The 11,653-nt window shown below is 46.3% G+C and overlaps 1 protein-coding gene across 1 annotated transcript in view; it reads left to right on the top strand.

Annotated features, from left to right (window-relative positions):
• Positions 1-4,166: 4,166 nt before the first annotated feature.
• CECR2 (CECR2 histone acetyl-lysine reader) overlaps positions 4,167-11,653 on the top strand; it is a 133,262-nt gene continuing 125,775 nt past the window's right edge. The window contains exon 1 of the mRNA XM_074938680.1: positions 4,167-4,404. Coding sequence (XP_074794781.1) covers positions 4,252-4,404 — 153 coding nt within the window. The 5' untranslated portion in view covers positions 4,167-4,251. The remainder of the gene's footprint in view (positions 4,405-11,653) is intronic.

Raw genomic sequence — 11,653 nt, 5'->3', positions numbered from 1 at the left:
CTTCTTGAAAGAGCCTGAAATGATCCTGCCGCTAACATTTTAGTCTCATGTAAATAATAGATTGCCTGTCTAAGGACAGTTTTTTTTTTAAAGTAACTCATGTACAGTTCTGGGGAGAATAGACAAAGACTGTAACTTAGAAAGGTAAATAATAAATGGAGAAACAGTATGTATTTAGGCAGGCATCTTGGCAAGGTAGGGAGCAAAAGAGTGCCTGGGAAATCTCTGCAGCGGGTGTGAAATTTACAAGAAATGAGAATGAGGTCTGTGTCTGAGGAATGCCTGATGCTGGCTCTTGTAACACTGTAAAACATGTAACACCATTTATCCACATCACTGCCCCGTTTCAGTAGTGACATTCATAGCCCTTATCCACATAAATACATAGGAATTAGCATACCAGATCAGACCAGTGGTCCCTCTAATCCAGTATCCTCTCTGGACAGTTGCCACTACCTGATCCTTCAAAGGGAGGTGCAAGAAACCCTGGACAATTATAGAATACTCTGCATGAGGGACCTTTCTCCCTAATCCACAACCATTAATTTAGTGGTTATTTTATGCCCTGAAGCCTAAGGGTTTACATCCCTTCTAAAATTTATTTTTATCCTGTCTAAAGTAACCATAAATGTTCTCAATATCCATATAAATGTCTAATCCTTTTTTGAAATCCTACTAATCTCTTTGCCTCAATGATACCTTATGGTAATGAATGCCATATGTTAATTATGCATGGTGTAAACTATTTCCTTTTGTCATTTTAAATTTGCTACCTTTCAATTTCATTGGATGTTCCTTGATGATCTAGTATGAAAAAGGATAAAACAGGAGCTCACAGTTTACCTTCTCTAGACCATTCATTATTTTATATAGCTCTGCCACAGAGGTTTTCAAACTTTTTGAGCTGAGCCCCTGCCCCCCCAGTTACAATTTTGGTTGCACCCCCATCCAGAGAAAAACACACATGTAAAAGTATACTTGATAGCTTACATAAACCTAACAGAGACCTTAATACAACTTTAATTAAATCACCTACACCTGTTACTTTCAAATACACAGATACTTACCAATGGCACAGCCAAGGCTTCCATAGCATCGGGCTGCTTCTACTTTGCAGCAAGGTTGCACCATTAGGGCAGGGCCAATACCTGCCCCTCCCACATCGGGTTTTCAGGGTAAGGGGAAGGAGCGTGGGATGGTCTCTTGGGGTGGAGCCAGCACTAGGCACAGAGGCTGTCGGGAGCAGAAATCGGCACGGCCATGGCAGATGTTGACGCCGGTGACCTCCAGAGGGCGGACGTAGCACACCTTCCCTGGCCCCCATGGGGGCTGGCCCAGCCCCCATTATGCAGGATTGGCACAAGCTGCCTGGTGTTTCTGCTTGCCCCCCTCCCCACAATGTTCCATATGGGGGGCGCACTCCATAGTTTGAAAATCTCAGCTCTACCATGTCCCCTTATTTGCCTCCTCTCTGAACTAAACAGCCTCTGTCTTCTCTAAGGTATTTCTGAGGCTTCACTTGGGCCAAATATGCAGTGGTACAGTGTACCAGCATATCTCTCAAGCTGCCTTCTTTTTCTCCAACGTTCCAGCTTTCATTGTAAAACAAAGATTAGGTATCTAGCTATTATGGTTGCAAAGAAAAGCTTGAAAACTTGAACAGAATGCAAAATGACATGGTGACATCTGCTTGAGTTTGCAGAGGGTCTCAAATAGTAGGCCTGTAAGGTGTGAACTGTCCTATTTATCTCAGTTGCCAATGACGATATCATTGACTGAATGATGCCACTAGTCTCCCTTTCTCCTCCCTCCCCAAATCAAGGTGCTGAGCCCAGCAGGATATCTGAGAGCCACCAAGAGGAAGCCAACCCTGAGGAATGCCATGGAGGCAGTGGGTGTATTTAAACCCCACTGAAGGGGAGCAAAGCCAAACCCAAAGAGCCTACAGACATGTGTGGTCATATTTTGATCCACTACACAATCTACTGAGAGCATTGTCTTATTTTGGTGTGAAGTAGGTAAGACTTGAAGGAATACCAATACCTTTTCCCTCAACCTCTCCATTTTGACCCTAGGTATTTCTAATGCGCCCTCACACATTTATGCACTTTAGACCATACAAACATGAGGAGGTACATGTACAGCGATAGTCACTTGCTCTCTGCTGCTATTCAAACAGCAGCTTTTGGTTAACGCCATATGTAGCAGAGGAGAGATGGAAAGTTGGAACCCAAAGATTCCATGACAGCCAGGGGCAGCAGTCCAGAAGAGGAGGAGAGATGGGAAGGGAAGAGGAGAAGGAGCAGCCAGTTAAAGACAATACAGGAATTGGCAAGATCCGGTAAGGTACATGGGGAAGACAAGGTCAGAGACAAGAAACTGAACAGAATAAAGGAAAAGGGGAGATAGTGAAATTTTATAAATGTCCAGAACCAGGTGGGAGTAGGAAGGGGGGGGGGGGAAGCCAGCCAAAGAGCTTGTATAAACACAGTCATTGCACCAGTTCAACTAAAACTATGATGCTTAAACCCATGCAATTGTGTGTGTCAACACTATGTGGCTTACATCTGTTGAACTTGGCACTGTAAACTGATGTAAACCAGGTTTAAACTGATATATTGCATGCATCATCCCTTTAGTTAAGCTGGTGCAACTTCTGTTTTTAACTTAGGCCTGAGAACAGGTAGCCATTATATCTAGGTCTTTTATGGTGCTTTTCATCAGTAAGTCTCAAAACACTTTACAAAGGAGGTCAAGAAAATTATTTCCATTTTAGAAAGGGGGAAACCGAGGTGCAGAGAGGTGAAGTGACTTGCTCAAGCTCACCCAGTAGCAGAGAGAGCAAGCAATCTCCTTGATGTGGCTCATTGCACTGGGAAGGTGAGAAGAGTGAATTGCCACCTGGCCTATCTTTTGCTTAATATTAAAATATTAGAAAATGTTTTTTTTTCCTCCAGTGTACCAAGTCAAGCTTGTCTCTCAGATACTGCTGATGCATCCAAGCACTAGCTTGAAGATAATTAGTTAAAATGGGGGGTTACATTATTTACAGGGCAACATTAGTGAAGCAAAAGAATGATGCAAGATGGCATGGGGATTTAGGTGGCATATCTAGGTTTACTAGACAAGAACTATGGCTCACCCACAGCCTTTCTGGTGGCAAAAGAAAGCCTGAAAACATGAACCCAAATGCACCCTAAAAGCTCAACACCCAGAAGGCAGAGACTCTCCCCCACTTCCCAGATTTGTTAAAGTCATGATTTCTTCTGAAGAAAGATTCCTGATTTCTGAACACTGGGGATTAGCAATAAGGACTAGTCCTCCCACATGATCCCCCTCTGACCTCCCTCTCCCCCCCGGCTGCATCACCCATGTGCTCTGTTACCTGCACCTTCCTAAATCACAGCACAGCTCAACCTTCAGCACCCCTGGCTCCCCAGCCCAGACACTCCAGCCGCATAATGCTCCTAGGGGGGCAGCACCCCCAGGCCAGCTTCCAGAACCCCCCCAGCCGGGGCGAGCGGCTACCCCGCAGGGCGCTGCACCAGGGAGAAGGCGGGGCACTCTGAGCGCGCTTCCCCCCCCCCGCATGGGTGCCTGCGCCTCTCGGCCGAACCCAGCGGGCAGCGAGCCGGCTCCTCTTGTTGTGATGAGAACCTGGCCCCGCCCCCTCCTCGTGCGCGGCCCCGCCGGCCCTTTCGCTCCCCAAGCCCCGCCCCTCCCTGCCCCTAACTCGCCCGCCCCCAGCTTGGCCCCGCCTCCTCTCCCAGAGGGCCCCGCCCCTCCATTGTCCACTCCCCAGACCACGCCCCTCCGGCCCCGCTATCTCCCAGTCCCCGGCCTCGCCCCACTCAGGCCCCGCCCCTTCCCCCAGGTGGCCCCACCCTCTCCCTCTAAGCACCACCCCCCATTCCATAGGCCACGCCCCTCCCTCCCCCCTCTGCTCCCCCCCGTAACCCCCTCCCCTCCCCCCGGCCCCATCTGTTTCCCCGGCGGTGCGATGGTTACATTGTATGGAGAGGGCAGCAGCGGCGGCGGCGCGAGGAGGAGGAGGATGGGTCCGCGCGGCGGCCGCCAGCAGCAGCAGCACCCCCCCGTGCAGCAGGGGCAGCAGCGCCACCGCCGGCCCTAGAGACCCCCGAGCCGAGGCGCCAGCCCGGAGCCCCATGCGCAGGCGAGGGGGCAGCGCGGGGCCGCCGCTGGTGCTGGGGGGCTGCTGCTGCTGAGCGGAGCGCGGAGACGAAGCGGGAGATGTGCCCGGAGGAGGACGGAGGCTGCGGCGTGGTGGGGACCGGGGGGCCGGAGGGGCTGGGCGAGCTCCGCTCCTGGTGGGAAGTCCCGGCCATCGCGCACTTCTGCTCCCTCTTCCGCACCGCCTTCCGCCTGCCCGACTTCGAGATAGAGGTGAGCCGCGGAGGGGAGCGGGGACCCGGCGGGACCGCACCTCCCCCCCCCCGGGCTGCCCCGGGGTAGGAACTCTGGCCGCGCCGCAGCCCCATGTTCCCGGGCAGCTGCACTGCCTCCCCCGCCTGGTCTCGGGGCGGAGAGGGAGCCGCTGCCCGAGGTCCTGGGGGGCTGGGCGGGGAGCTCCCTCGCGGTCTCTCGCTGGCTGCTCTCGGGCTGGGGCGGTTGTTTGGGGTGCGGCCCCTCTGCCTTGGGGAAAGCCGCCGCCCCCCCCCTCCCCGCAGCCCGGGCTTGGTCCCTGCTCCGTGCCAGGGGGTTGAAGCCGGATCCTTGCTGGGCATCCCGTGCGCAGGGGGAAATTTCTTTAGCGGAGACTTTGCCCCAGGAGGGTCTGGCTGGAGCCGGTCCCCGCAGCCCCGGGAGACCGGCGATCCCAAGCCTCGAGCCGGATCTGAACTGCCCCCGGGCACGGGCCGGATCCCGCTTCGCTTCGGCCAGTTCTAGACAGACCCGGAGCCGCGTCTGCTCCCGAGCCGCCCAACCCGCCCCACGCGACAAACTTCGGGGCGGACTAGAGCCGGGAGCTGCCTGGGTGCTCACCTCCCCCAGGGGCTGCTGAGTGATGCCAGGCATGTGGCTGCCTGATCTCCATGAGCACCGACCCCTGCGGAGGGAGGCTGCTTCCCCTCCCCACACAGTCTAAGGCGAAAGATCCGGACTGGACCCTCCTAATCTCCCTTCCCCCCCGCTGTGAGTGAGGCTGGTGTCCCCTCGGACGGCTGGCTTGGAGTTTGTTGTTGTGCCACCATTATGCCTGCAGGGACCTGGGAGGGGAGGGGGGCTTGGCTTCTCCCCGGCTGTGCGTGGAGGTGCCACTGCCCCAAGGCTTTGTGACAATTGAACTCAAGCCAGAAGGGTCTGCGCTACAGAGGCTGGTTGTGTGTTAGCTGTTCCCGTCGCACGCTGCCCCTACGGGCTTAGCTTGTTGTGGGGAGAGGTGTTGTTTTGGAGGGTGTCATGTTGAGACAACTCCAAATGTCGGTAAATCACCTTAAGGGTTTGAAACAAGTAATGGTGATGATGATTTTTGTCCATCAGAGCGTCTGAGTATAGCACTGCAAACTATCGAGTCAATTGCTACAGTTGTAGTTACAGAAAGAAAAAAAAAATCATTCTCTGTTATAGAAGCAATTTGCTTCTCTGTTTTCCTTATCCCCCATTCTTAATGTTTTCTAGTAACGTTTTTTGGCTAGCTCTTTACCATTATATTCATGGCTATTCTTACTTTTGTTTAAAAATTAAGTTTTAAGTTATTTTGATGTAATCTTTAAATTGTTTGTTTGTTTTTGTCCAATGCCCACAAACGTTTGAAGTGCAGTACAATTTGCTTCCTTAATATTCTAAACTATAGATTAAGTGTGTGAATTTGTGTGTGTTTCAGAATTCATGAAATGTGGAGAATAAGGAGATCAAAAGAAGGGAGGAATGAAGGGTGTACCCCAATAGATCTTCCAGGGCCTCTAGCTCTGACTCCCAAGATCATAAGCTGCTTAGACCAATGTGATTAAACCTGGGGTTTCCCATCTGTTTGTAACAGATGTAACAACTTTGGTGTTTCTCTGATGCTTTTTCAAACTTTAAAGTGTACATCAAAAGCAGAGGTTTTGCCAAATAGCAAAGATGATTTCTGAGGGTTTTGTGGGAAGGATGCATGAGTAAAATATAGAGTAGATGGCTGGGGGAAGGGGGAGCTGCTTGGTGAAAAAGTGCAATGGTGCAATATGGTAGTGAGGAGAAATACTGAAGTGAATGGAAAGGGCATATTAAAGAAATCGAGAGAAAGTACTTGAGATCTCATAAGAAACCAGGATATTTAGGGTCAGCAACTACCCTCAAATACTGATATATCAAATAACAGATTATCATAGCACTGGGATTTTATCATCTGGTTTACTATTATAAAATATAGTGTTAGTGTTGGAAACTTGCACAGTGCTTTGCAGAATATAAAATGTGTTCCCTTCCCCAGTCACTGCCCAAAATGGTGGCTGTGATAGGAGGAGCTTGTCCTGCAGTGACCTGCACTGACTAGTGTCACCCTTGGCTGTAGACATACAAGAAGACCATGGATGGGGTTGGAGTTAGGCAGCAATGAGCATAAATTGAATACAGTACAGGTAGGTATGTTTTGTTGAAATGTGGTTGTGCAAGAAAGTATGCTTTATTAATTTTAAGTTGTGTTTGGCCTCTTCTGCTAAACTGGTAAGAGTCTTCCTGCATGGACAGTTTTTTCTTTTGGTGGGTGGGTGCATGGGTGGGATCGTAGTGGGGAATGTTGGATGTTTTAACTTAATGGTGGATGATCCTGTTTTCATGATTTGAAAAGCTGAGAAATCTTGTTCAGGGTAGATGGATGCATTAGGGGAACATTTATGTTAATTGTGCAACTTTCAAATAATTTCTGGAGTGAGCTGAATGGAGTGCCACAAGCACTTGTCTCTCTGCAGTGCACTATTTTCTAAATTGAAATATATTTTCAGATATATACATGTGGTTGTGGGCAGTGTCTTGTAAATATTTGTATTTTGGGTGGTAAATGCTGCAAAGTTTGGCACAGTAAGAAATCTTTTCTGTTTGCTTCTAAATACTATCTTGGCAGCATATTGGCAGTAAACTGAGAGAACAGTACAGTGGTGAGCTTTTTTTTAAGACCGTAATTGCCCCATGAATGTGAATTCCAAAGGCCCCTTTCCAGAGATGCTTAAGGTTCAACAGGATGTGTGAATTCTTAAAGGGCAAAACTCCTTGAGCAGGATGTGAATTTCTGAAGAGGGGGAATCCCTTATGCAGTGTGAAATCTTGAAAGAGGAGAAGGTCTCTCAGTGATGCAACTCCTTTAGAAAGGGAACTCCCCTCCCCCTCCATTGATGCAAAACACTAAAGGGGTGGGGTGGGGAGGCTCTTTGGCCCAGCCTTGTGAAGTCTTCCAAGGAACCTAAATTTACAATGACAAAAAGGCCAACTCACTAGCATTTCAGCTTAGCGGGCAATTAGCATGTGACTTGCTTTACCAGTAAAGTGAATTTGAGCTCCACATCAGTTCCTAGAGCTTGCTTAGGGTGGGGAAGCTGACATCACCTGGAAAGAAATTGGGAAGGAATATCTTATGTCTTCATTAAAATGCTGCAGCGGTCAGACTGCAGCTGCCACACTGTAGCGTTTCAGTGTAAACACTCACTACAGGAACAGGAGGGGTTCTCCGGTCATTGTAATTAATGCACTTCCACAGGAGGCAGTTAAACTGTCTACACTGGGGGTTAGGCCGGCTTAACAACGTCTCTCAGAAGTGTGCTTGTTTCTAACCTTAGAAATATTATGCATATCCAGTCTGGTTTTCCCTCAGTTTTGCTGAAGGACATTATGGGGTGTGGAGGAGTGTCTCTGAGATGTATATTTTGGTCTTACACTTTAATTGAAGGGGCACTGGTGTGCACTTTTCCACAAAGAGATCCTTTCTTCCAAATGGTCATAGGACACTAATGTTTATAAACAGGTGTTATCAAAAAATAAACAAGCAAACAGAATCTGAAACTAAGTGTTAGTCCACACTTAAAGTTTTATTGGCCTGCTTATGTCAGTGATGGGTATATTTTTTTGTTGACGTGATCATGTCAGTGAAAGCCCGTGTGCAGATGCAGTTAAATGCAATATAAAGTTCTTTACATCAATATAGCTTAATTTGGTTCCCCAACCAGTATAAATTATACTGGTATGAACATCTTTATAACTGTCTACACGAAGGGGAGATTTGCAGCTTAAAGTTTTGTAGTTTTAACTATGGTGGCATAGTTAAAATGTAGACAAGTCCTAATTCGGTTTTTTGGTTTTGATTTTTTTTTAAATCCCTTCCTTTCTTAATTGCTGGCTTTCAGTCTCTTGCAGTGTTAGATTTCACTAGTTCTCTAGTCACCATAGAGTTTCTTGAGTAGACAAAATCTGAATTTCTAACATTAAAGTTTTTTTTTCTGACTGTTTTTTTTAATGTCTTTATTCATCATAATAAAATGTAAAATCAGACATAGGCAAATTTTTCCTCTTTAATTGGAGTACAGGGAAGGCTGGGAGGAAGGTAGCCTTATTGTGTAGATTGCTTGGTAATTCTTGGAAAGTTCTCTGTGATTTTGGTACAGTGATACATCTGAGCTCTTTTGTTTTTCTTTTTAAATGCAAACCTCTTGCCCTGTACTTACTGAACTGAAAAAAAGTGAAGCTTCCAGATGTGGGCTGCCATCAGCAGCTGTACGTGTCAGAAACCTGGGAAGCAGATGTTTTGTTTTCTTTTTCCTGGACCATTGCGTGGTGAGAGGCTGGAGAAGGGGAGTGGGTTTATGAAGCTGGTTGGCTCAGATAAAGAAGTGCATCCATCAGGCCAGGCTCTGGGTATTGTTATGGGAAGGGCGGTGTTGAACACCAAGCCCCCATGCTGGCTTCAGCAGATGCAGTTGCCTGACAAGGCACAGGGCTCCTCTTTTCAAATCTACACGGCATCACACAGCAGTGGACTCAGGAGGGGTTCAGCTACAACCAGGTCAAAAGTTCAGTGGGGCATGAGCGAGTGCATGTGTGTGCATTGGGACATGTTTGGGTTCATACAGAATTTTGCTCATGCTTTTGTAAAATTAGGATACTACATACTGTTTTTGAGGAACAGTTGTTATGTACAAACTTGTATTCCCCTTTAAATATCAAATTATTTTGTTTTCTTGCTGCTGTTAACATTGGCAGCACATTGAGAACTTGCCCTCTTCCCCTCAAATACTAGTTTGGAGTGAGGGCTGACCACAAACCCCTAGTGCAGAGGTTCTCAACTTTCTTCCTAGGCTTTGTGTTGACATGCAGAAAAGGTGCTTTCTGCAATCATATTCGCTAGCATGAATGAATACAGCAACTCTTTCCTCACTGTCGAGACATAGCCATAGTGCGGTCCACATCCCAATACAGGTTTCAGAGTAACAGCCGTGTTAGTCTGTATTCACAAAAAGAAAAGGAGGACTTGTGGCACCTTAGAGACTAACCATTGGACGCATCCGATGAAGTGAGCTGTAGCTCACGAAAGCTTATGCTCAAATAAATTGGTTAGTCTCTAAGGTGCCACAAGTACTCCTTTTCTTATCCCAATACAGTGGACATTTACCCCTTCTATTTGTAATTGCATATAGAAACATCCCTATGACAGCTACAGCAATTGTTTATGAATAAGATAAGACTTGTGTTTAACATTTTCAGCTGTATTTTCATGTAGTTGAGAAACTGGAAATTGGCCAGAATCATGTCACCAATCAGCTGTTTTGGTTCCTTTAGCAAGTGCATGGGGGCCATGAACTACAATTTAAGAATCTCTGCATTGATGGATCAAAAGGGGGTGACTTTCAAGTATGTGCTTCAAAATAATCAAAACATTGTTAACTTAGTTGATTTGCAAAACGGGAAAGCCACATTGCATATGGGAAATATAAATCTTTTCCTGTGGGTTTTAAAGTTGCCTTTGGGCAAATTGCCTCTGATAACTTCACTATGGCTTTAAGATGCTTTTCTCCTCCTGCCTCCCAATGTAGTTCACACACTGACTGTATTGTTACCTACTTCTCTCCCTCCCTCCGTAAGAAAATGCACCGCTGTTCTAACAGACTATTTTTACCTTCTCTATCTAAACACTTATCTGTTCAGTTTTCTGACCTGTTGCTCTTCATCTATTTCATGCTACTCCCATTTCCTCCCATGTGTTTAAAACTACACCTGCTTTGCTACACTAAGATTTTATCACATGTTAAAAATATATCTTTTTTTCCTAGTTAAGACAAAGCATCAGACTCAGAATTTTGTGACCTCCATTGGCCTATCAAAGCACTACTTCTAAATTCACTTTTGTGGACAGGTCAACATTAAAATGATAGTTGCCCACATCAGGACTTATTGCCATGCCTTTAGGGTTCTCCTCATTTTCTGTAACCAGGGTCCTTTGTGATCCATGATGTTACAGCCACAGAATTTATCGTGGTATCTTTCTTGCCCCAGAATAGTGCTTTGGAACCTAAGGTTACATTTAAAATAGATAACTGATAGCCGTATGCCAAGGTTGTCGAGAATATCTTAAAAAAAGAACAGAATATTAAACCAGTGCAGAGTTTATTGTCCTGACTCTGCCATCAGTATTAAATGATATCATGAAATGTTTGAATGGCTGCATTCATCTTTTTGGATTGTTTACTCTGAAACCTAAAGACAGCACTTTTAAATATCAACACTTCACTGCGTAACATTTTAGCAGCATTTGTCTCATCTCAACGGCCTCTCGTGCTTTCTTGGGTATCAAAATCTCCAACTTTTCAGAACTTCTAGCGTCCCTTGCTATCAACTTCTGGGATGTAGTTGAGTTGATACAAAAAGTTAAGGTACATGGAAATTAAGCATCCTAAAAATTTCCTTCCTGCTGAAACAAAGTATCACCGAAACTTGTGGTCTTGCTGTCATTTAGGTCCAGCTTGCTGTGAGTGTTTGGGAGTCTGGGGGACTTTCATTGTAGCCAGCAACATTTTCTTTTAATAACTTTTCCAGTGCTTTAACTGTTATGTATTGAGATAATTATGTAAACGATACACTCCAATATTATATTGTTAAAACCTCACCCCACTGCTGCTATTCCTTTGGGTCACCACCCCATTGTTATTTATTATTTGTATTACAGTAGCATCTAGAGAACATATTGAGGTCCTGTTGTGCTAGACATTGGGCAGAGAGGAAGATGGTCCCTGCCTGGAAGAGCTTACAGCTTAAGGCAAATGCAACAAGTAGGTGTAACAATCACTCAGTACAAACTGGGCAGAAAACAGTAATAAGGGTGTACATATACAAAGACCAGCTATGTTTATAGCTAAATATGGTTGAGTTGGTTAAATATTTTAAATTAGATGTAAATAAATAAGAAGTTACTAGCCATTTGCCTGTCCGTTATCAGTTAGTATTTTTCTATAGGCATCCTAGGTTGAACAGGACCTTGACGTCTTTTGAAAGTAGACTGCATGGTAGCTTTACAGACTAGTTCACGGAGATTGTTCCATGCGTGAGGGACATGGAGGTGCATCTGTGAGAAGCAAACAATTGCTGATAGAGGCTAGCATTGTTCGTTGTGGAGCGGAGGTAGTGTGCAGTGGGCTAAGATACAGAACGAATATGTAGGGTGTGAATAAAC

This window comes from Natator depressus, chromosome 1 (assembly GCF_965152275.1).
Source record: "Natator depressus isolate rNatDep1 chromosome 1, rNatDep2.hap1, whole genome shotgun sequence".
NCBI classification, from domain to species: Eukaryota; Metazoa; Chordata; order Testudines; family Cheloniidae; genus Natator; species Natator depressus.
Note: the sequence above shows the minus strand (reverse complement) of the source record. Positions and strands in the feature narration are given on the sequence as shown.